The 26,582-nt window shown below is 31.0% G+C and overlaps 2 protein-coding genes across 3 annotated transcripts in view; one reads left to right on the plus strand and one right to left on the minus strand.

Moving 5' to 3' along the window:
* Positions 1–243: 243 nt before the first annotated feature.
* LOC134682080 (polymerase delta-interacting protein 2-like) lies at positions 244–11,908 on the minus strand. Its single transcript, XM_063541681.1, has 11 exons — positions 11,778–11,908; positions 9,461–9,524; positions 8,302–8,399; positions 6,387–6,441; positions 5,461–5,533; positions 4,754–4,861; positions 3,947–4,068; positions 3,293–3,307; positions 2,313–2,438; positions 1,423–1,502; positions 244–373 (listed from the first exon to the last, which is right to left on the minus strand). Exons 1-11 carry the CDS (start codon positions 11,873–11,875, stop codon positions 262–264), a joined length of 951 nt encoding a protein of 316 aa, XP_063397751.1. The 5' UTR covers positions 11,876–11,908; the 3' UTR covers positions 244–261.
* Positions 11,909–19,589: 7,681 nt separating this feature from the next.
* Positions 19,590–26,582, plus strand: part of LOC134681320 (protein unc-93 homolog A-like) — a 44,975-nt gene continuing 37,982 nt past the window's right edge. For both annotated transcript variants that reach the window (XM_063540894.1, XM_063540895.1), the window contains exon 1: positions 19,590–19,683. The gene's annotated coding sequence lies outside the window, so the exon portion shown is untranslated. The remainder of the gene's footprint in view (positions 19,684–26,582) is intronic.

Below are 26,582 nucleotides of genomic sequence, written 5' to 3' on the forward strand. Positions count from 1 at the left end.
CATGGGTTATTGGATTTATCCAATTTTGATAATAAAATAATCAAAGATTACAGTCCGTTACCTAGATTTAATAATTCGATACTTTAACTATATTCATTGGATAAAGCCAATAATCCACTGATGCCAATTTAAGAATCTTTATATATTAATTGAGATATAATGTTTACAGCATGTGATTTTCTCAAATAATATTAAATTTCGAGCAAAATATCAATATTTAAACCAAGAATTAGGATACAATAATTATATAAAAGTAATTTATTAGTCAATTGTGTCATTCTTAATGTCCATATCGATTGTACTTTCTAAAGAAAAATTTGGTATTTTACATTTAAATGTTGTTTGGTCTTGCTTTTCCATTACATAGTTGCCTCTGAAAATAAAATGAAAAAATAAATGAATTATGAACTTGAAGACAGCAAATATAAAAATTATTATGGTATATTTCTCTATCTGTCACATCTAATATACTGTGGTACTTTTTAAAAAAAAATCTTATGACTGAATTGCGTATAATACTGTGGATAGTAAAGAGCTGTTGCTTACAAAAAAAAACATTGAAAAATAAGTTATCTTATGGTAAAATTGAAGTCATCCCATCCAAAGTTTAAGAAACGTCTTCACAATTTGGATGACTGAAATGTCAAAGATATGTTTAAATTGACGAAGAAACAATGAAGTATTATTTCTCTCGGTTGAATGAGACTTATCATCTCAAATTCACTCAATTTGATCAACACAATGGCTGCCCCTAGAGCTGCAAACTGTAAAAGTTCTGCTAACCTTACCAAAGCATCTGATATAACCCAGGTTTTGTAGACTAATTATAGAAAAGCTAATAGAAGATTTCAAATAAAGAAAAATATTCAACAAGTGACCAAACAACACATTAATTCACAAATGTGCATATTAATGCACGAACATTATCAGTGTTGTTCGGTCACAAGTTGAATATTTTTCGATATTTGAACTCTGTAATTCCCCAAAATGAGGTCTTCTCATTTAATAGTATAGATGGCAAATGCCTTTCTAAAAAGAAATTAATGTAAAACATGTAAGGAACTATATCTTCTTTCTATGCATTCACAATTTGTTTTGATCCACCTTTATCGACGTCTTGAAAATGCCTATTGTTGTATGATGTCAGAGAGTGAAAAAAACATGTTTTATTCACATGTGAAATTGTCGGTTTTTATTTAACTGGGAAATCAATGTTATTCAATGCAACCAATGTAATAATGTTTCTTATTTACTTTTTGGTATTGTCTGTTATGAATTTAATTATGATTTTTACCTGTTTCTGCCTTTATTTAATAAATCTCACTAAGCAATCTTGGAATTTGAGGTAAAGCAGGCTATCATGAGATCATAGAATTTTCAGACAGTAAAGAAAATATAAGACATACAACTAATGACACCTACCTCATGTATCCACTGGAAGATTGTAAAGAAATATGACTGCTATATTGAAAGAAGGGAAAGTCAGGTGATAAAACTGGTTCCTGAAACAAAACAGAAATTGATGTCTTTAAAAGCGGGTGATTACCTAATACAGTACGTAAACTTTTGATTAATTGATTGGTCTTTAACACTATTTTCAGCATTAATGTGTTATTTCATGGTGGTAAGTTTTCATGGTGGAGAAAACTTGAGTGGCCATAGTTAATAAATTTAAACATAATATAGGATTTTTTCTTATGGTTTTTTATACAGAGACAAGTGAATATATGACCTTGTTCTATTCCAAAGATCATTGTATGTCTTGTATTCACCATTTTTATATCCATAATTGACTCTGGTTGAAGGGGGTTGAGATTCAATATCTACTTGTTTATATATATCTTACCAGTATATCAAATAACTTATCACCAGCTTCGTAAATTTTTAGGATTTTCAAAAGTTAAAACACATTATTACAGAACTCCTAGCCTCTAGGGGTCGCTAACCAAAAATGAGTCAGAAACCTCATCACCAGTTGTTCTTCATCATAATTCAGGATTTGCTGCACACAAGTGATGCTTTCAAAATTCAAAATTCAAGTTGTCTTTTTTTGCAATATTTATCTTTGTATATATTTTATTCAGTATATAAAAATTTAAAACAAAAACACCAGATATCAACCAACAGATATCCAGTATTTTTATATCGTATGGAAATGGTGAATGTGTCAAAGAGACAATAACCTGACCACAGAGCAGAAAGATGCAAAGATTTTTTACATGTCTAACTCCAAAATGATTATGTTTCAGGCCCCCATTTTTCAAAATCATGGATCTGCATGTCTCTAAGATTTTAAGTAATTTCTAACATACCTCCCCTACAACACCTCTACCTATCTTTCTAATAGGTGCACCAGGCTTAGGATAAATTTTCCACGATCTATGTCTTAGTTGCACTGTTTCTGATCCTAAATTTTCTAAACGTATAGTATATCTCCACTGAAATAAGAAAGAAATAATCAAAAACTGATAGATATGCATGTTTAGGTTTTAAATATTTTAAATATTCATTTAATTTATTGAAATTACAAAAATGTTTGAGCATAAAGTAAGAAAATATCTGAATGTGTGATTTGTAATTTGGTATATTTCTTGAGATGTTTAATTACATATCAGTCCAATAATATGTTTATTTTTCAGGTAAAAAATTAAAACAATATTTAACATATTTCATGCGTTCAAAGCACTTTTCTGAATATACCTTCATCAGTAAAGCTAAAATCCAAATATTTGAAAGTCAAGAAACAGTATGACCAAAAAGGACCTTAAAGTAATAGTAGAATGCCGCTAAGAACAACTAAATTGTTGACTCTCAGGGAGTTGAAACCTCATTTATATTTCTAGTTGGATATTGTCACAGACTTCATAAGGTTATAGGTAAACCACAAATATAAGCATTCAACCAAATACAATTTAAATTTGTTTGAATGCAGACTTTTCTTAAAATCATAAAATCTAGTTTTTAAATAACTGCTGTGAAACATATTTTTCCTCAATCCACCAAAATAAACATCAGAGCATTGTTTAGACATTCTTAACAAAGGATGTTCGTATCTTAAATACTGAAGACTGTATATACTTTTGATTTCAAAATATTTAGTGACATTCTATTATCTAATTTCAAAACTTTGTAATTGTACATAATTCATATGCATTTTGTCAATCTCCTTTGGGAGGAAAGAAAGTATGATGATGATGACATTAAGGTTTCTTTTAAGCTAATGTGTTGTTTTTTTTTAAACAAAGTAAACCATTACTCCTGGTGTTTTGTGTAAAATAAAATGAAATCTTACCCAATAATTATTATCCTGAAAAAGAGAATATATAAATCTACAAATACATAATTTGTACTATAAAATACATACATTTCATTTTTTTTTATTATTTTTTTTGGTATAAGACTTATAACCATCAAGTTGAAAGCTTATTTTCAATATGAGCAGGTTTGTGAAGTTACAAGTAGCATAATAAAAAGAGTTAAACAAGTATGTCATGGATACATGTATGAAATTTGATGTCAGAAAAAAAAATTGAGGTTTGAATCTTTTTCATGACAAAGGTGCCTTAGACTTGATCTTAGTTAATTAGGACTATTAGGATTACTCATTTCCCTGCCAAAAGTTGGAGATTCTTTCTGTTTTTGTCAAAGGGTTGCAAGTTCAGTGACCAATACCCATGATATCCAACATATCCTTTCACTCACAAATTTTTGGGAGTTATAAGCTGAAAATAAGTTTGTGGTGGTTCTCAAATCATGGCTAGCAAACTTTTAAACCATTGTGTGCTATGTTAAACATCAGATCACAGATTATGTACACAATCTTAGTAAATATAAGAAAGAAGATGTGGTATAATTGCCAATGAGAAAACTGTCCACAAGAGACCAAAATGACACAGACATTAACAACTATAGGTCACCGTACAACCTTCTTATAAATAAAGCTTACCTTTATTCCCATGAAAGCTGGTATTACTGTCACTTTTATATTTTCTGATATTTCTCTATAAACATCATATACTTTTAACCATGGATGTTTATATAAGTTTGGTTGTCCTTTATAATGTGGACCTGTTAATAAATAAAGCTATGTTACCATATCAGTTAAACTCACATGTATGTTAAATATGTTCTTTTCTATGGTCAGGTTGTTGTCTCCTTGACACATTCCCCATTTCCATTCTCAATTTTATTAATGAGAAAATCTAGCTAGATTTACAAGTAGTTGAATGTGTTGACAAGCTAACATACCCAAACTTGTACTCCAATTATTAGAAATCATGAATTAGGTGACCACAGAGCTTTAAAATTATTGGTTTATAGATTTTTTGTGTGAAGGACTTGGGACAGTCAGTATGAAATTTTTAAAATACTTTATGAAACATTTATATGTACATGATGTTTAAAACATGTAAAATAACTGTGTTCTTCAGCTTTTATTACAATTTTTATTATCATGTTTTTGTCATTATACCACTTATCTAGGTGCAAAACTATACATGGAATGGATTTTTCTCATTGTTGAAGGCCCTATATATGTTTATCTATAATTGCTTATATTGATTATTTGAACTCTGGTGATAGTTATATCATAGGCAATCATACCACATCTCCTTATATTTAAATAAACATATGGGACTTCAACAATGAGAAAATTCTAGTCAGCTGTATAAAGACTCAAACATGAATAAATTGAAACAATTCAAAAGAGAAAACTAACAGCCTAATTTATAACAATACAAGTTTTAATACTTACTTTGGAAAGAAGCATATTTGAGGAAATGATAAAGACATGGGTGTTCTATTGGACAGTTGTCTACCCCTGTGTACGGCAGAATGTCATCATGGGCTACATAATCTAATCCTGTAATCATAATGGTTGCTTGGGTTCAATAATATTTGATAAATGAGCTTAAACTCCAAAAACATAGAAAGAGTCAGCATATCAAAGAACCCAGCTGAGTATTTTTGGTTGAAATCAAACAAAGTTTAATTTAGACACAGATTTGACCATCTTAAAAACTTGGTCAAAAGTCAAAAGTCTAAATACATGTTTAGATTCTGCTTATCAAAGAATTCAAATAGTTCACCTGAAAACAAAGAACATGACTTTGATTTTCAGTTTCTGTATCAAATTCTTGTCTAATTCCCTTTTTTATAGACTAATCTCTGACTTTTGATCTTGAAATTGTGAATTTGAAATCTTCGTTGATGCCTCAAATATGAAAAATTTCTCTGTAAATTTTATAAGGGTATGCTCAAAATTTAATATGTTTTGTACCAAAACCAAAAAGTTGTGGCAGTATTTGTTATTTGATATGGTAAGATGTAGTAAATTATTTGTGTTGTTCGGTATATTATTTTAACTTTTAAATTTTATAGTGTTGAAAAAGTAAATCTTTTAAAAATTGAGCAAACAACCTTGAATAACAGTTTGGCCTTTTTAAGAATTACACTGATTACCTTGTATAGCAGTTAGGCCCTTTGTGTTGTTACTTGGTAAATATGTTACTTTTTCTTCTTTTAAATATTTTCTCTGCAAAAAATAAAGTTTCATAGTTTTAAAACAGATATCAAAATATGGCTACCAATTAAGGAAAATGTGATATTATTAAGATTGAATATGAGGCATTTGCAACCTGATGAGCAGGTTAAAACAACAGGTTTTACTTGTCATTTTATTTTAAATAAACAGAAATACTTCTTAAAAATCTTCAAACAAATATTAATCATTTATAAAAGTGTTTGATCCAAAAAGGTAATGGAAATGCAAAATTTTCTGTAAATTGAACAGGTGAGATGAAATAATTTAATGATTTTTTGGTCTTCAATGCTCTTCAACTTATACTTTATTAGACCTTTTCAACTTTTTTTTATTTGACCGTCACTGATGAGTCTTTTGAAGATGAAACCCACATCTGGCTCAAATACAAAATTCCAATCCTGGATCATTTTATTTTTATCTTTCAGATTCCTTAATTTTGGAAATTCACAACCATATAAAGACAAAGCAATGCCTAAAATTACTTTTAAGAATTTACAATTTCTTTTGAAAGAATACAGAAAGATTGTAAATTCAAAATTGATGTTTATACAATACATCTCTGCAGTACATCCTTAAAGTGGGTGATTTTCAGTGCCAGAGTTCGCATAAAAAGCAGAAAGGAAAATTTCCAAAGGAATGGTCAGAATGTAATGGAGAAAAATCATTGGATATATATATAGCAGTTTGACATACACTAATTTTCATCATAGAGACTTATTATTGCCTTGACAAAGGAACTTGATTAAATCGTTCAGCAGATTAAACCAAAATTATCTCCCTGTTATGTTATGAAGCTGTGATCTTAACGCTATCTACAAAATACTATAATACCAATACTACTTACAGCAAACTCAAGATCCCGGTCATCTATTAAAGCTTGATAAAATATTTCCTTCTTTCTGAAAGACAATAATTAGTAAAAATTTTAAATCATACTATCAGGTTTTATTATACTTCATGTCAAAATGTCAGATTTTGATTGGCTAATACGAGGGTGTCAATTTACTCTATTACCCTTCACGGAGACGCTTGATCAAGTGTGCGCTTTATTAAATACGACTCTATCCTACATTGTCCTATGACAAATACTCTATCACCCTTCAAAGAGACGCTTGATCAAATGTGCGCTTTATTCAATACGACACTATCCTATGGCAAATACTCTATTATCCTTCATGGAGAGGTTTGATCAAGTGTGCGCTTTATTCAATACGGATGGTTATGTACAAGATGTCACAGTTTATTACTTTGAATTTTAAAAAATCAACAGTAATAACAGAACATTCAGTATAATAAATTAAATAACACATAGCTGAGAGGGTGATAGAGCTTTGCCGCAGTTGACAATGTTTTCTCGGGGTACCAATCTGCTCTATCACCCTCTCAGCTATATGTTATTCATATAATGTTATACAATATTAAAATTAAAACACAACTGTTTGAAACTTGCTACTAAATTGTTGATATGTGTTTTAGATTCATACTTTCTCTTCCTTCAATGCCAAAGAGTTATTTTAAAATCAAAGTGGCATACTCTGTATGATGTTATTTTCTTTTTTCCACCCAAATATTAAATGACATTTATTTCTTGCTAGTGATAAGTTATAAATTGCATGATTTAAGGTGGCTCGTGGGTACAAAAATTTCAGCAAAAAATTAAACCTTTATTTTTTTATTACAAATTTTATTTATTACACTGTTAGTTATCTTTATGATATGGTACAAAAATCAACCCAAAAAAATTATTCGGTTTGGCCCCAAATTACTTTTAAAATATGTTTTTATCATTGTAAAAGCTCAAAATTAAATTTGAAATATCTTCTTTAACTCATGGGTGACCTATATTTTTTATTATTGTTATCAAATAAGCTGTACATAAACTAAATAATTGTAAAATTTAAGTGATTTCTGTAATTAGGTTATTTTTTATATCGCTACTACCTCTATTTCTCTTATTAGTTCAACAGAAAAAAAGGACATTTACAAAAATGAATGCAAGGCAGATTGTAAGCTTAAATAAAAAGTGACCCCAATTTTTATTTCATTTTATCAAGTATATGATAAAGTTCATTCATAAAAAAAAATAAAGCAAAATCCTATATTAGAAAAAAAATTAATTAATACCCAGGAGCTCCCTTAACATGCTTTTGTGGATACATGAGCAATTTAATGTCTGTGTGTCAGTCTGTGCACATAATATTTCTTAACTACTTTCCATTTAACTTAACAGTTTAACAAAGGCAAAACAGAATTTTTCATCTTTGCACCTACATATCAAAATCAGGTGTTTTTTCTCTAAAATTTGTTGGAGATGTGTTAAGCAACGTTTACTGTGTGCAAAATCTTGGAATTTATCTAGATAAATGATTAGTATAGAACATGAAGGTAGTGTGATTACTGATTTGTTTTTCTTAGTTTGATTACTAAGATTTGTTAGCAGTTTGGGAACAATGGTCGAATTCATTCTTACTTGAAGCCTGTAGAACACTAGTGTGGTCCCTGCTAGACTATGCTTTGTATTTTATGTTGGTTTTTGTTTTGTATTTTATGATTTTTTTTGTATTTTGTGAAGAAATTATAGTGAAGATTGTAACAATAGAATAAATGAGCTCTATGAATACTCTATTCATCTTCATGATCTTTATTATAAAAGAAAATAAGACTGAATAATTAATAATTAGAAAGAAATTAGGATAAAGTCCTTTACAATTTTAGTTATAAAATAACTTCAGTATGACTGCTTATGAATATATACAAACTTGCTAGCAATTTTTTTCTCTGGATCCATTTCGTAAACATTGGCAACCCATGGGTACAAAATAACTCCTCTGTAATCAAAGAGTGTGTGGAGAAATGTCTGAAATTAAAAGACAAATATACATTCCACCACTGTAACATTTTAATTTTTAATTAATCAAAATGTAACTGTTGAGAGTGGAGAAATATCTGTATACACAAGTTAAAATGGGGGAATCTGTTTCTTTAAAGATTTGTAACCTTCCCTTTCAAAAACTTGAAGAAAATTGTGTTCTATTTTAGTGATGTCATCAGGAATGGTCGCCTTTTTTCATGATGTCTCAATATGAAAATTCAGAGAAGGCCAAGAAAATTCAACGTTACAGTTAAATTTCAAGCAATCATATACGGTGAACAGAATTTTCACTAGTGAGGAAAATGTATTTTTTTTAACCAATCAATAAATGTGAAAATAAGCGCAAATATTAGAGAAACTTTGATTCCTTATTATTTGTAGAATACCATTTTTGTTGATTTTAAGGGTACAGATGAATCATGAATTTAAATGTTTTTTTTACAAATTTTCAATAAGGGACCACATCAAAAGTTCAATGAAGGATACAAAACTTAATTCACATAGTTTTTTCACTGCCCCCCCCTCCCTCTTAACTTAATTTGGGAAAAATTGATTCACCTACATGTATATGGATACATGTAAAATCTATTTTGGATTAACAAAACTTGCAGCAATGTTGACCCCCCACCCCAAACTATTTGCTTTAATTTTTTTATCCTACATAGATCTTTTGATGTCGTCCCTAAGGTTGTCTGCAAACTCTAGCAAGAGCAATTTCATTATGTGTGTTATTTACCCAATTTTGCATTTAGATTTCCATTATTTTATATTAGTGTGCCCAGAAATCTATATTCTGTAACATTATCATTTTTTTCATTGTATGGTTCCAGCTTTGCAGTTCTTTGTAGAGTTATTAAATAATTAATTATTAATTGTTATTTAATTATTAACTGTCATATCAGTCATGTTTCCTGAAATGTTATTATAATTAAAATTATTGAACTAATGCTTTCCCATGCATTATCTCCCCATAACACTTCATGTTATATGTATGTATTATCTCCCCTTCACAATCACACTGCATCCTATGTTGAGGTATCTCTTACCTGCCCTGTACTGTAACTTTTGTCAGCACTTTGTTTTTCACATGGTTTCCCCACTTCTACAACACTAAAACAAAAGATGAAAACTTAACTCGCTGGGAGTACAAATATGAAGATTACAACAATAAAAAATATGAAAGATAATTACTTTTAACTTTTAACAGTTTGTGACAAGTTTGATAGCTGTTTGCAATGTTAATCTTTATTTTTACCAGTCTTAGAGACAAATGACTGAATTGTTTGATCATAATTAGAATCTGTTTATCCACAATAATTCACAAAAGAATCCCTGTTTACGATTGTAGAATAAAATTGAAATAAATGTTTTCGTATGTCATATGTTTTCGTATCAACCACACATTCGTCGTTTTCGACTGTATATGCGTACATTGTGGCATGTTTTTCTGTTTCTATATTTAGAACAATAACACCACTACAACTTGACATATTTTAAAATATTCAACATCGCTTTTTAAAGACATTAGAACAAATTAAATAAAACTGACCTATTTAGCCATTTTTATTTAATTTCAAAAATATGCATCACTAGAATAGTTGTGGAAAAAAATTCTGAAGGGTTAAAAAAAGTTCGGATATTATTTTTGTAAGTCAGACACCGTTTCTTCAAAACATATGACTTTCATTTGTTTTTTGGCTGTTTTAATTACAAACCATCGAGTTAAAATTAGCAGGGTTCTTATATAAAATGGTTGTTCAAAATCTAATGATCCAATATTTCATTGATATTTTTTTTTTATAGATCCTTGATACATGAAGTTGACAGGAGTCTTAACTTTTTATATTTAATCCTTAATTTTGAAAACTTCATTTTATTTTAGAAAATCTGAATTTAATGAAAATCTAAAAATTTTAGCACACGAAACACCAACCTTACACTATTTAATAGTAATTTTTGGTACTGAAAAGTATTTAATAACTTTTTTAATGATTCAAGCAATCACCAGAACCTTAGAAAATATTAATTTCCAGATTTTGAAGTCATTTCCTGTCCGTGTACTGATCCAATTTTTATTTCATACGAAAACATATGACGCTGTTTTTTTTACTAGTGTATACAAAAATTGCAAAGTAATCGGAAACAATAAAAAATCATAGTATGCATTGACAAAAAAACTAGATACCTAAAATCAATCTACAGGACATGCTTTTTAAATTTGAGTATACCTGAATAAAAACTCAACAGTGAAAACCATACTGAGTGAAAATTGTGATTAGTACGAAAACACATTATTTACAGGATGACATGGACGGGTACAAGTCAAATCAGCACCCAGTCAAATCGGCACCCATAGAAAAAGTCAAATCGGCACCTGGTTAAATCGGCATCTAGTCAAATCGGCATCCAATAATAAATGATAAGATAAACATATAAATGATTCTAAAATTCTATTAATCTTTCTATTTTTAATTATTTTGGGTTTGGATTGAATAATTAGAAACATTGATAAAAATGAAGTCCTTAGAAAGTTGAAAAACTTGTGTCTAATCCATTTGTCTATTTTTGGAACAATAAAATATGTTTAAACTAATCATGCTAATGAAGTCCTATATTTATTGTTTTTAATTTTTTTTATCTTTAACTTATTATAGTTAAAAATAATTAACCCTTTTGTTGTTTTAACAACCAATACTCTGAATTTATTTCTGATAGTTTTCCTAACCTATTCACATATTTTCAAGCTTGAAAAGGTGACCTATTCCCGGGGCACATCTTATGACCTTGCATGTAGAAAGTGGACTCCCAAGATAGAAACAACCCACACCCACCCACAAAGACAATAAAATGTAAATATGTCAATATATAGATGACCCCTTCTTTAATTTATTTTTTTGTTCAAAATACTGAAACAGAACATATATCATGTATATATATTAAACATATCTAGCATGGGTGCTCAAATGACTACATAGGGTGCCGATTTAACCAGGTGCCAAATTCACTAGGTGGCGATTTGACTATACCCGGTGCCGATTTGACCAGGTGCCGATTTAACCAAGTGCCGATTTGACTAGAATTCGACATAGACATGAAAGATGATATGTTGTTTTGACGTTTCCAATTGCAAGCTGTCAGAAGTTGAAGACCTTTTAAAAAATCTGTCAATGCTGATTATTTCATCAGAGAGGGGATTGGTTCTGATTGAGGACATCATGAATGCTTGATTTGGGCTACACAGTCTACACTACAGTACAGTGCACGAAGATGTCTGAACAGCTGAACTTGTAGAGGTTAGAATGTTAGACTTGCAAATCTAATATCATAACTGGCGAAATATATTTTGTCTTGCATTGATCATACCTTGGTGCTGAGGACAGACACCTATGTGATTTCTTTTGACATTGTTTAGTTCTTGATAATAAAGAACCTAAAGTTCTTTTTATATTTAAACTGGCCATGGCATGTTGACAATTTTTCTTCCTGAGTTATCTTCCTTGATAAAACCAATATCGGAAAAACGATGGAATTATTCCGCAAAATGAACATATATTATGAATTAAATATCAAAAAAGAAATATAGAAGAGAAACCCCAAAAATAACAACATATTGAAAGACATAAAGGAACACCATTTTATATTCCAAGGGGGTATGTTTTTTGTCTAAGTCAGATTTTTTTTTAGTTTTTCAAAGCCATCAAATTATTGTTTTCTTCAAAATTCAACACTATGATGTATTGGGGAAATCTGGATTCAGAACATAGTTTTTTGTTATCTAGTTGAACACAATATTTTTTTCTCTCAACAAATTGGGGATCACAAAATTTGTATCTTTAGGAATGAACCTTTTTTATTTTGTTATCCAATGTCATTGAACTGAGTACAAATAATTAGACACCAGTATAGTCATGATCACTTTTCTCAGATTTTTTTTTAGATAAGATATACCTTATATTAAGGTATGCAGGAAAAGCAATTCCTGAGATAAATGCCTGTGACTATACAGCATATCTTATAAAAAAAAAAACACAAAAATTTAGGGCACAACATAATCTGGGTTCAGAGAAAAAAAAAAGCAAGTTATACAGCAAAATTAAGATACTGATTAGAAGGACTTGGCGATTAGAAATTGTACTACTATGAATATACAAATAGGACAATGACCACTCTGTCAAGTTATTTTCGTCTTACCTTTCTCAGAGAATGCAAAAGGTTAACCATTGGAATCTTATGGACTCATGAAATTATAAAACTTTGCCTTTGTCATCACGCTATATGAGGTTTTTTTCTCTCGTTGTTAAATGCCTTACGGTTAGTTAGTCTTCTGGCCTATAATAGCTTACATTCACTCCATTTGAAGTTTGGTGATAGTTGTCTCATTGGCAAGCCTACCACATCTCCTTATTCTTATGTTCGAAAATGTTGTAAAATTATTAACCATGAAAGAGTATGCTTCATAAAAGTTGTCTCATTGGCAAGCATACATTGTACCACATCTCATATTTTTTTGCATGTTGTGTTGAAAAGTGTGGTTACACAACGAAGGTACAAAATGAATCTTCGTCTAACAAATATATTTTAAAAGATCCGCAGTGATATGACTAACTATTTAGAAATTTGAAATCTGTCGGAATTTTTTCATAGCTTCATCAGGAACACTCAAGGCAAATATTCATGATAAAGTCAAAAATAATATGAAACCCGATACTTGAGAAGTTTGCGTTATATGACAAAATATAACCTATAATTAAATAAGGACCAAATCCACCAAAGAAAAGGTTTCCCTGAGAACCAGAGGAAGAGGGATTACAAACTTAAACAATTGCCAATTTAAAAAAAAGAACAACCACAATCTTCAGGTTGTAACTATAGCTATATAGAGCATGCATTTCATTACAAAATTGCTTGTCAACACCAGGAACCCCGGAACTCTGTGTTAGAAGGCATCGCATTAACCGACAGGTCTAAAGAAGCATGACTTCCTTAAGCTCAACCGCTTACGGCTGACTAAATATCTACCACATTTTCTAAGGAAAGCAATCCCGTTACAAGGTAACACACATACAATAACAACAATGTATTACAGTCTCAGTAAGGTATGAATATTGAAGGCGGCAGCGTAAATGAAGATGCCGATAATAAAAAAATCAAAGAAAAAAGACCTTAGAAAATGTGGTAGATATTTAGTCAGCCGCTTTTTTTCTAAGGTCTTTTTTCTTTGAAAGATGATATGTTGTTTTGACGTTTCCAATTGCAAGCTGTCAGAAGTTGAAGACCTTTTAAAAAATCTGTCAATGCTGATTATTTCATCAGAGAGGGGATTGGTTCTGATTGAGGACATCATGAATGCTTGATTTGGGCTACACAGTCTACACTACAGTACAGTGCACGAAGATGTCTGAACAGCTGAACTTGTAGAGGTTAGAATGTTAGACTTGCAAATCTAATATCATAACTGGCGAAATATATTTTGTCTTGCATTGATCATACCTTGGTGCTGAGGACAGACACCTATGTGATTTCTTTTGACATTGTTTAGTTCTTGATAATAAAGAACCTAAAGTTCTTTTTATATTTAAACTGGCCATGGCATGTTGACAATTTTTCTTCCTGAGTTATCTTCCTTGATAAAACCAATATCGGAAAAACGATGGAATTATTCCGCAAAATGAACATATATTATGAATTAAATATCAAAAAAGAAATATAGAAGAGAAACCCCAAAAATAACAACATATTGAAAGACATAAAGGAACACCATTTTATATTCCAAGGGGGTATGTTTTTTGTCTAAGTCAGATTTTTTTTTAGTTTTTCAAAGCCATCAAATTATTGTTTTCTTCAAAATTCAACACTATGATGTATTGGGGAAATCTGGATTCAGAACATAGTTTTTTGTTATCTAGTTGAACACAATATTTTTTTCTCTCAACAAATTGGGGATCACAAAATTTGTATCTTTAGGAATGAACCTTTTTTATTTTGTTATCCAATGTCATTGAACTGAGTACAAATAATTAGACACCAGTATAGTCATGATCACTTTTCTCAGATTTTTTTTTAGATAAGATATACCTTATATTAAGGTATGCAGGAAAAGCAATTCCTGAGATAAATGCCTGTGACTATACAGCATATCTTATAAAAAAAAAAAAAAAAAAAATTTAGGGCACAACATAATCTGGGTTCAGAGAAAAAAAAAAGCAAGTTATACAGCAAAATTAAGATACTGATTAGAAGGACTTGGCGATTAGAAATTGTACTACTATGAATATACAAATAGGACAATGACCACTCTGTCAAGTTATTTTCGTCTTACCTTTCTCAGAGAATGCAAAAGGTTAACCATTGGAATCTTATGGACTCATGAAATTATAAAACTTTGCCTTTGTCATCACGCTATATGAGGTTTTTTTCTCTCGTTGTTAAATGCCTTACGGTTAGTTAGTCTTCTGGCCTATAATAGCTTACATTCACTCCATTTGAAGTTTGGTGATAGTTGTCTCATTGGCAAGCCTACCACATCTCCTTATTCTTATGTTCGAAAATGTTGTAAAATTATTAACCATGAAAGAGTATGCTTCATAAAAGTTGTCTCATTGGCAAGCATACATTGTACCACATCTCATATTTTTTTGCATGTTGTGTTGAAAAGTGTGGTTACACAACGAAGGTACAAAATGAATCTTCGTCTAACAAATATATTTTAAAAGATCCGCAGTGATATGACTAACTATTTAGAAATTTGAAATCTGTCGGAATTTTTTCATAGCTTCATCAGGAACACTCAAGGCAAATATTCATGATAAAGCCAAAAATAATATGAAACCCGATACTTGAGAAGTTTGCGTTATATGACAAAATATAACCTATAATTAAATAAGGACCAAATCCACCAAAGAAAAGGTTTCCCTGAGAACCAGAGGAAGAGGGATTACAAACTTAAACAATTGCCAATTTAAGAAAAAGAACAACCACAATCTTCAGGTTGTAACTATAGCTATATAGAGCATGCATTTCATTACAAAATTGCTTGTCAACACCAGGAACCCCGGAACTCTGTGTTAGAAGGCATCGCATTAACCGACAGGTCTAAAGAAGCATGACTTCCTTAAGCTCAACCGCTTACGGCTGACTAAATATCTACCACATTTTCTAAGGAAAGCAATCCCGTTACAAGGTAACACACATACAAATAACAACAATGTATTACAGTCTCAGTAAGGTATGAATATTGAAGGCGGCAGCGTAAATGAAGATGCCGATAATAAAAAAATCAAAGAAAAAAGACCTTTGAAAAAAAAAGTATTTCAATCAAAGCTGGGTCTCGGTTGATTACTACACTGTGTTCATAGATTCCAGTTTAACAACACTGTAACATATATAAAACTCGGGGTAAGAATTTATAGAACAGACAAAGGGGCAGTGGCAAATGTTTCATAAATATTATGAACACGAAGAAGATAACCATGGCACCCTTTGCCAAAACAATCCATATTTTTCTTTAATGTGGCTTCATGTGACTTCGGACTTTATGTTTTGAATTGTAGTTTCACTTTCCATACTAAAGATTTTCTTACCCCAGGAGTAGATTATCTTAGCCTTTTTTGGCACAACTTTTTGAAACTTTGGGTCCTCAATGCTCTTCAACTTTGTATTTGTTTGGCTTTTTAACTATATTGATCTGAGCGTCACTGATGAGTCTTATGTAGACGAAACGCGCGTCTGGCGTATAAAATTATAATCCTGGTACTTTTGATAACTATTTACACCACTGGGTCGATGCCACTGCTGGTGGACGATTCGTCCCCGAGGGTATCACCAGCCCAGTAGTCAGCACTTCGGTGTTGACATGAATATCAATTATATGGTCATTTATATAAATTTTCTGTTTACAAAACTTTGAAATTTTCGAAAAACTAAGGATTTTCTTACCCCAGGAGTAAATTATCTTAGCCTTTTTTGGCACAACTTTTTGAAACTTTGGGTCCTCAATGCTCTTCAACTTTGTATTTGTTTGGCTTTTTAACTATATTGATCTGAGCGTCACTGATGAGTCTTATGTAGACGAAACGCGCGTCTGGCGTATAAAATTATAATCCTGGTACTTTTGATAACTATATCCATATTCGGTATTCATTCTAACGTAATCTCCACGTGGAAAAAATCACGTGATGCAGGAATATTGTATCTTGGAGTCAGGCTATTTCTTTCTTTTTTTGGGGCGGGCCCTCAAAGCAGACACAATATAACGCAACTGTGTATGTTCTTAATAAATGAAGACAATGGCTAGTCCAGTACTTGCATAGATAGCAAGTTTTAAATTTTGATTAGATTCGGAAGCTTAGTTTAAAGGTTGAAATCGGAGAGCACGAAAAAGGGGCCGGGGCGGGTTCTTCCAAAGAAAATATTTCTATCTAATGAACTAAGTTTCGAAAGGTTTTGTTTTTTATTTGATTTTTTTAAAAGCTAGAGTAAAATACATATGCAATTATAAGGCATATTAATAATTGGCTTTCTTCCTAAAGTTTCTCCCGTGATGGAATCTCGCGCATATCTGGTTTATCGTCAAACCGAGCACGTGTCTTTCGGTTGTTTCTGTCACAAGGTGGCTGTATCATCGACGTTTACCCCGTATTTTTATATTGAAGCACAATACATACGTAAATATTGTTTTAGAACATAAAGTAAAAACAAAGAAGTCAACTTCAAGAGACTCAAATAGCTAAATAGAAAAAGACGAAATGATCTGATTTTCTGTACCTCATTTTTTAGCATACAATTAAGAAAAGAAGAAAGTAACACAATAATTATGGAAAGGTTTGAATATTCATAACTTTGTATTTCCTTTAAATGACATTTGTCTTACTAATACAAAACCACGACTAAAACAGAATACAAAAGGCAATCAATTAAGATTGTTTGAACATGATAAACATGATAAACGTGATGAACGATGCATTTTGTAGTTTAACAGCTGATATTTGTAGTTCAAAGTTAATTCAAAGCCTCATCAATGTAATAAATTTATCGTTCTTCGTCAGAAGTAACTTAAAAGTTAATAAATAACTGACAGTTATTGTTTACATATTTCTACTAAATTGCTTCGGCTTTGATTTATGAACACGTGCAATTTATTTTTTGCTGTTTATCTTTCAAAAGTAATATAAATACCCATTTCGCACCTGAGATTTCTCCCTCTCTTAGTTATCACTTGCGAGATCGTGAAAAATATTAAAATTACGATACACTGCGATCAGTATACAATATATTGTTAGAAGATTGAACTTTATAGCTGCGTCATGAGTTCATGATAAAGCCAAAACGATTTCATTTCCAACATATAAGTCTTACAAATCCAAGTAATAATCTCCTGAAAAAAATGCAATGGCAAGTCTTAGATTAAATTAACAACACAACCAATGCATTATATAGCCGAGCAAATATTGGATTTAACAGTTAATGTTGATGAACTCAGATTACCTAGTATAGAATACTTGACAATGTATTTATTTCAGGGTCCCTCGGGTTTGCGTTTCTGTGCTGTGTAGCATTATTTCGTTTTATTATAGTTAATACTACTATAGTGTACGAATTTTTGGACATGAAAACTTTATGTCTAAGTTTTTTCTGATACTTTAAAAAAAAAAGCGTTGTGATAAAAAGACTTTCTTCAAGAATCATCTTTGATCATCTTTAAAGCCCGTTAATATATTGCTCCAGGGACTTGCACAAACTTCAATAACTACATATCATTCCTCGATCCGAAACACGGGGTGTCCTGCCTTCTTACGTCTGTCTGTTCTTCTGTATTCATCCGTCCGTCTCATATGATCGTGTCGCTAAACTTTCAGTAACTGTAAAAAAGAGCATCACGAGATTTGGTAGCAAGATTTATGTGATATTGCCCTATCGTGTACTACATTTAAGATTTCGTTGCCTATCAACTTCATTTTAAATGAGTACTTACATTCTGATAGTTATATATTTGTATATGCTTCATGTAACCGCGTGCGTCAATATTTGTCGTGTTCTTAAAAGATTTAGGAAAGAGTCCGTAACGAGGGGTGCCACATGTTGAGCCGGATTTGCTTACCCTTCCGGAGCACCTGAGATCGTGTTGCTTATTCTTTAGTTTTCTATATTGTGTCATGTGTACTATTGTTTTTCTGTTTGTCTTTTTCATTTTTAGCCATGACGTTGTCAGGTTATTTTCGATTTTTGAGTTTGACTGTCCCTCTGGTATCATTCGTCCCTCTTTTGTACCATTACTGACATTATGTGTGAATATTTTGCGAATTTCATGAAGAAACCACATGTAAACACGGTATCTACAAACTTTTCGTAACTGTTAATTTTACTTTTAAAAAAATAACATCTTGATTGACAGGTTCCAAATGGAATGGATAAGTTCAGTAGTTAGTGCTACTATATACGCATCGGAAATGAACTGAATGTGAACGGCATTTTTTAAAGTAGATATAGGAAGATGTGGTATGAGTGCCAATGAGACAACTTTTCATCCAAGTCGCAATTTATAAAAGACACCATTATAGGTCAAGGTACGGAATTCAAAACAGAGCTTTGGCTCACACCGAACAGCAAGCTATAAAGCCCCCCTCCCAAAAACAAAATAAAAAATAATACTATATGGTAAACCCGTTCAAACGGGAAAACAAAACCAACGGTCACAGGTAAAGCAAATAATTTTGTTGTTAAGTATACTTCTTCTTCTGTCCATATAATCTTCTGTTTATGAAAAACCAAGAAATTTTTTGTATGTCAATAGAATTATTCTAAAACTATAAGGAAAAGCTGACCGTTGTTCGTCCTCTGTTCGTTTGTTTGTTCGTTTAAATGTTTTTTTCCTCATTAATTTGTCATTGCAAATGCAACACATTTAATACATGTTGCACATCGTGTTAAATGGAATAGAAATAAACTTTTAGTATAAGCGTGAAAATGTTAAAAGCCAATTCCCGTTAGATTTCTTTATAAACTCAACTAAGCCAAAATTTCAATGAACCAATCGAACGTTTGTATATATTTTTGCAGCTGACTATGTTCTCGTGGTAATTTGCTACAAGGAAATATAAATCATTACAACGGTAGTTTATGCGTGTAATACAACCTTCTGAAATTGATGTCTGAAATTGATTTAATAATTACAGAAGATTTGTTTATCTTCTATAGCTATTTGCCGTTCCCTATCCGGATCGATGTAGTCGTGGATTGAAGCTGTATTAATATAGAGAATATATTCCCTAAAGTAAGTAACACAAATTAGTTTGTATTCAGTTTTCGTATAGCACCGTTGATGTTTTTATTTAATCAAGTAAAAGTCTTCGGATTTGTTTACAAATATTTATTCCATTTCAAAATTAAAAGCTTTGCATGAAATATAATTGTAGGTGTAAAAAATAACACAAATCACAAAGTTTTTGCGTGAATTTTCATTATGCATTATTGTGATCAAATATGATGTGGAGTCTTTATATATAGAGAGACGAGCCAGCATCCCATCAACGAAAACAAAACCAGAAATGATAATTATATTTCACACTGGTTTTGTATTTTACAAATGTACATGCATATATTCATGATATTAAACAGCCATGTAGTTGTAAAAATACTCTAACTACATTGTCAGTAGCAATTCTTCACAGTATGTCAAATTTATGTATTCCTCATGCACAGCAAACTACGTTCTTTGACTTATAGATCTGCGTTACATAGTTAAAGGTAGATACACTTCACTGGGGCACTTGGAACAGTGAATTTTAAACAATATTTGTTATTACAAATTAACGTACAATACAGGCGCGGATCCAGAAGGGGGGTTAGGGTTAGGTTTTTTTTTGGACGATCAATGCATTTGAATGGGGTCCTGTAATTGGACCCCCCCCCCCCCCCCTTAGTCCTAGGTAAGGAACCCCCCTTTTTTAAAAGGCTGGATCCGCCCCTGCAATATCATTTCATCTTTATATATTATGTTTCTTTAAACAGTATATGTTTAGTACCGATAATTGAATATTTTCACACTAAACCTTATATTAAGAATCTGACTTGAAGGCCAGTACATTATAAACACTTATCGAAAATTTCAATTGCATTCTTAGCCGATTGTATATGAAATTAGATTACTAGATAGAGACGAGACACCATCCCATCAACACAAATAAAACCAAATTTGTTAACTACATTTCACGCCGGTTTTGTATACTACATATTGTATATAGAACATGTAGCTGTAAAAAGTCGTTGACTACATTCTGTTGCAGATCAAAGGGGAAAGGGTTGGAACCCCCCTTTTTTTGGACGATCAATGCATATGAACGGGGACATATGGTTGGACACTCCCCTTTTTTTTAAATGACTGGATTCACTCCTGACTACATTGTAAGCTGCAATTATCCAACTTTATTTAAATTACTATAACGTTAGGGTAGACATACAATCAATTGTTTACTTATATGAATTGTCATTGATATGGTTATATTTATAAATTTACTGTTTACAAATTTTTGAATTTTTTGAAATACTAAGGCTTTTCTACCTCAGACATAGATTACCTTAGCTGTATTTGGCAAAACTTTTAGGAATTTTGGTCCTCAATGCACTTCAACTTCGAACTTTATTTGGCCTTTTTAACTTTTTTGGATTCGAACGTCACTGATGAGTTTATATACTAATATAACTTCACAGTCTATATACATATTAAAAGAAGAAGTGGTATGATTGCCAAAGAGACAAGTCTCCTCAAGAGACCAAAAAGACACAGAAATTAACAACTATAGGTCACCGTATGGCCTTCAACAATGAGCGATGCCCGTACCGCACAGTCAGCTATAAAAGGTCTTGAAATGAGTTTACTTAACTATATGTGTTTGACTTAGTATCTGAATTTTATAAAAACAAGTTGAACCCTTTCCAAACCCTCATGTATGTAATATCTATTTTATGAGATAATTTTGCAGTTGGATCACGACGTTAAATTTTCCAAATCTGCAACATAGACTAAATACCATAAATATCTGTTTATGATTAACAATTATAAGTAATTAGGCAATGAAGTTTTCTATGAGTCAATGATTTGTAAACTGACAGTGGAATATATTATATAACATGTATAATGACAAACAAAACAATTTTATGTTATTTACAATTAGGAATAATTTTATGTTATTTACAAAAAGGAATAATTTATTGGTTATAATAACAACATATGTATTTTTTTTTTTTAGAAAAATGGGGGTAAATGGGCAAATATTTAAAGGCATTCAAATGGAAAATCTTACAGAAATTCCAAAACATGACAAGCGAACATCCTTAACTGATAAAATGCATAACGAGCTATACTAATAAAGAGTTATTACATATCCTGAATTAGATAAAGTTTACTTAACACTTAACATGGGCGGATCCTTGTTTTCATGAAAAATTGTAAATAAAAATCAGTTAAGCAGGGGGCGGTCATGGTTAATGGTAATCATTGCCAATGAGACAGCCCATGAAAATTCATGACGTAGAAGTTAGCAACTTTACGTCAATGTACGGCTTTCAACAATGAGCAAAACATGTACCGCATTGAAAGTGCTACAACATGTCCAAAGTTAAATACTCAAAAATGAAATTCAAGTTTGGTTATATATTATTCATCTTCTAAACATGATTTGAACCTATGAATAAACAGAAGATAAACTAAATATAACTTACAAAATTATCTTAAAGGTTATTAATCTGTTATTTCTGACTTTGACCTCAATACACTTACGTAGCGGTTGCATTCGATTAGAGAAGTTGCTGTATGTATGATTTTTTTCTATTCATATAGAATATTCTTTGTCTAAAAGTGTCGAAAACTTTTTTTCAAACGTTCATAGCACGAGTAAGGTTTTCTCAGTTCACACTTTTATCCATTTCATAAAGTATCTGTTATGGTTTTTCTTCTAATAATAATAAAGGGATTAAGTCATTTTTCAAAGAAAACACCTTTAATAGTGATGTCACATGTATGCGTCAAAATAAAAATATTATAAGTTAATACAGAATATCGATACAAACGAATATTTGTTCTATCGATAATATCTAAAGTATTGTTATAAATCTTCTAAATGTTTTGAAAATATTGCAACTTATTTACCGAAGTACATTTTAAGTATTGCATCCAATTTACAAAAATTGGTCTAAAATCTTACAACCAATCTACCGAAATATTTAAATAAGATTAACGATATAAAATAACAGAAGTTTATATGTCGAAAATATTACCATGAATCCACCTATATACGAATACAACGTTTACAATAAGGAATTAAAGCAATAATGCAATCAATTTAACTTTATAATTCACTATAAACGGCTAAAATCTTACAACCAATCTACCGATTCAGAAATACATCTAAAACATGACAAACAATCTACAGAAATGCGTCTAAAATAACGTAATGAATCTATGTTTGCATGACTAACAAATGACGTCTAAAATGCTGCCCAAAATCTACAAGGGAAGCATCTACAGTCTACCTATTTAAAAATACATCTGAAATATAACAAACAATTCAGAAATACGCCTAAAATAATGCACCAAATTTACCAATATTTTACTGATCAACTTAACAAAAACTTCTAAATATGACATTTAGTTTAAAATAATGCATTTACATCTACTGAAACGCATTGAAAATATTGATTCCAATCGTAAAGATATCCGCATATCCGTGCTATGGATTTAAGCATCCTGACCTCAGATATCATAGATATAGGGAGATGTGGTATAAGTGGCAATGAGACAACTCTCCATCTAGGTAACAATTTATAAAAGTAAACCATCAGGTCTTTTTGAAAGAAAAAAGATGGCATAAGCTTTCAACCTAATTATTCAGCTTTAAGATGATTAATTCTTTTCTGACAAATGTTATATCATTCAGAAAATTGCAATAAAAACGTTTTGACAATTGAATAATGAACATGCACATAACAAAAGCATTGCTGTTAACAAAATGAAACCACGTGGAAAACAAAATTGATGGCTTTGCAGTTGCACTTTCATTTGACATTTTGAAATCTATCTTTATCACGTAGAATTGACTCATTGTATTAAATGCGTTACAACATATTCGAATTATTAGGTTTCTGAGAAAAGGTGAGGGTCTGAACGACGGTCCTTCATTTCTGTTTTCTTTAATTTCAAGGAAATTTTTCTCTACCATGTCTACAGTAACTGTTTATATATGTCCCCATTATTCTCTGTTGATTATATTCTAGCACCTTATTATTCTCTTTTCTTTATCTTTTGGGTCCATGTTTCCTTAAATACCCTTTAATATGTTTTGCCTATTGAAAAAGACGTGAATAATATATGTCCATATAGTTCTTGAAATCGTCTGATGCAGATAAATTACAAACACTTCTATCTTCTATTTGATATTATATGCAGCTGAATTACTGTTCCTTCATTTTAAAGTCATTTGCACTGAGGGGAGGGGACACAACTCCTGCATAAATATTGTTTTACTGTTTTACAACTCTATATAATTTATGATGTTTTTGCATTGTTTCAGCATATCTGCCAACTTTTCAAAATGCCTAAGGGGGTTTTGCGTGCACGATCGCTATTATAGTCCTAAAAAAAACTTCAAGGGGTCCTTTAAATACATTTTAGTATTGTTTTTTTTGGCTTCTTCATACTTTTATAAGCCGAAAAATTAATTGTTTTGTTTAAAAATGTGGACAAAATTGCTCTTTCAAAATTTCAATTTGGGAGCCTCCATGGAGGAAATCCCCCGCCAATAGTGACAGTTGGAAGGTATGTTTCTGTACTCGTATTGTATTGTTTATATATGCCTTCAAACCAGGGATATAAACGTGCATTTCATTAATAAATAAATTATTCTCTATTCTGTAAACCCCCACCCACACCCTCATGCAGGTGATTAGGTTTCTGAGAATACGTCATTGTGTAGGCTTCAAAAACCGTATGGATACTGTGGCAACTATAATTACTATTTCTTCTTTTCAATCAAGACCATATGAAGTAAGGAAATTAAAATATTTTTGTGAAATGAATATTTAATGGTACATGTACCAATATATTATGTTGGGAATGTAAAGTTTATATACATGTACAAATGCAATCGGTTTAGATGAGAAATGGTAAGAGCAATTGCTAAAAGTAATATCTATGCCTGCATGTTTCATAGAGGGTAAAACACCTTATCGCTATTTGTCCGGCATTACTGGATATCACACAAGTTCCCGTAAAATTTTGACGTCACAATACAAAATATCTGACACCACAATGGAAACGTGATTGTTGTATGCGTCAAAAGTTCAAGTGCCGGGTCAGCCTGAATTAGCGATAAGGGTAATGGGTTCCTATGATCTTTTATTACTTTTTTCTGTAATATTTTTTCTGAATCTTCGTCATCATACGAAGTATACAGCAAAACCTTGTATACTCGTCGAGTACCTATATATTTTGGAATACCGGATATGTTTAACATATATTTCCAACATATACTGTTATAAAACAACGTTACTTTTGTTATCACAAAAATGTCACTATCATTACATAATCTTTACGCACAAAATAATTCTGTCAAATCTATGATTAAGATGCGCTATCTGAATAAAGATATGTGATGTATGCACAGTTATTATAAAGTACTGTCATGCAATCAGAACTACGTCACATGTTTTGTCAATGAAGCCGTAAAGTTAGGGGTTGACAAAAGGCGATTCTTCAACGCCAAATCTGATTAAATACAGATCTTGCAGTTTATGCTTTGATTTACCATGTTTACAAGGTTAAGCGAGGACTCAGTATCTGTATTTGAATTAGATTGTTCCGCGCCAGTTATATTGTTCTTCCTATATACTGTGAACCAACTTATTTTCGCGGATACTTAATTTCGAGTTTAGTCCTATCTAGGCCACTTCGAGGCTATTTAATTTCGCGATTTTCTAATTTATTTGAGATGGTTAAATAAGAAAGGATCCAAGTGATACATATGCGCGACAATTTTAATTCGCGTTAAGTTTCTACTCGCGAAAGTCGCGAAAATAAATCGCTCGCGAAAATAAGTTGGTTTACAGTATATGCATGCGGGCTCAAAACATTCGAAAACGTCAGCTAATAAAACTAGGATTATTTTCATTGAAATGTCATCATTGTTTGAAACTGAAAACCCTATTATTTGAGACTGAATGCCTTCGTTGAATATTCCAAAGCATTGAACTATTTTTAAGTGTGGATCATTAAATCTTAGTTTCGTTTGAAATTAAACTTTAATTGAAGAAATCCTCCTCGCAGATGAAAATAAAATCAAATTACTTCACTTAGAAATCGTGGTTTCTGATTTACTCAGATCCATTAAAACATAAAATTTGATTTCAGTAAGAGCAATTTCTATATAGAAAGCAATTATTACAATTTGTTATAACGTCAGTTTTCATTTAAAGTTATCTGCTAATCGCTGCATCTGTGTATTGCAATACACGCACGATAGATATTGATTAATTTCAGCTTGTGATAAGATAAGTAATAATGGCAATGTAGGAGGAAACATAGTTTGTAATACGCCTAGATCATTGGTTAAACGCTGGTGTGTATATGCATGGCTCTACAGCTTTACTTTTAAGCTTTAGCAATAGTTAGCTTTTTGAAAACCGTACGCGTACTTCGACCTATCTTTCAGTAACTACAATTAAGTACCGTTTTAGATTGGTTGATCTTGTCCTTGCTGTTTCCGTAGATGCGGTCCTTAATTTCGATACCACGAATCTCTTTTGATTATTAATTAGCTTCTTACAGCGTAGTACAGATGAGTTTGTATGACATTTCTCATAAAAATATTCATCTACGAAACACAACATTTTATGCGTATTTTGTAATTTTATGTAAAGCAATGTCAAATGTATAGTATACATGTTATATATAAATATGAATAGTTTAATTCAAAACAACCAAAGACACTAAGAAAGCTCTGCAATTTTATAAGATGTATTAATACTAAACTCACCCCTTCTTACATGTAACAACCATAATTTATTTATCATATTTATACACAAAAAGTATTTCTTTATACAATTTTAGCTTTCACATTTGACTGTAGAAGTATATAATATATATTCTTTTATATGGTATCTCATCTGAAATTATATGCA

Source organism: Mytilus trossulus, chromosome 8 (assembly GCF_036588685.1).
Source record: "Mytilus trossulus isolate FHL-02 chromosome 8, PNRI_Mtr1.1.1.hap1, whole genome shotgun sequence".
NCBI classification, from domain to species: domain Eukaryota; kingdom Metazoa; phylum Mollusca; class Bivalvia; order Mytilida; family Mytilidae; genus Mytilus; species Mytilus trossulus.

Excerpts from the sequence above, each read along its gene's own strand:
- LOC134682080 (XM_063541681.1), bottom strand. The coding sequence starts at position 11,875 with ATGGCCAGTTTAAATATAAAAAGAACTTTAGGTTCTTTATTATCAAGA. Across the intron at positions 9,525-11,777 it reads TGTCTGTCCTCAGCACCAAG|TGTTGTAGAAGTGGGGAAAC; the intron begins GTATGATCAATG and ends CTTTTGTTTTAG. Across the intron at positions 4,862-5,460 it reads GGGCCTAACTGCTATACAAG|GATTAGATTATGTAGCCCAT; the intron begins GTAATCAGTGTA and ends TTATGATTACAG.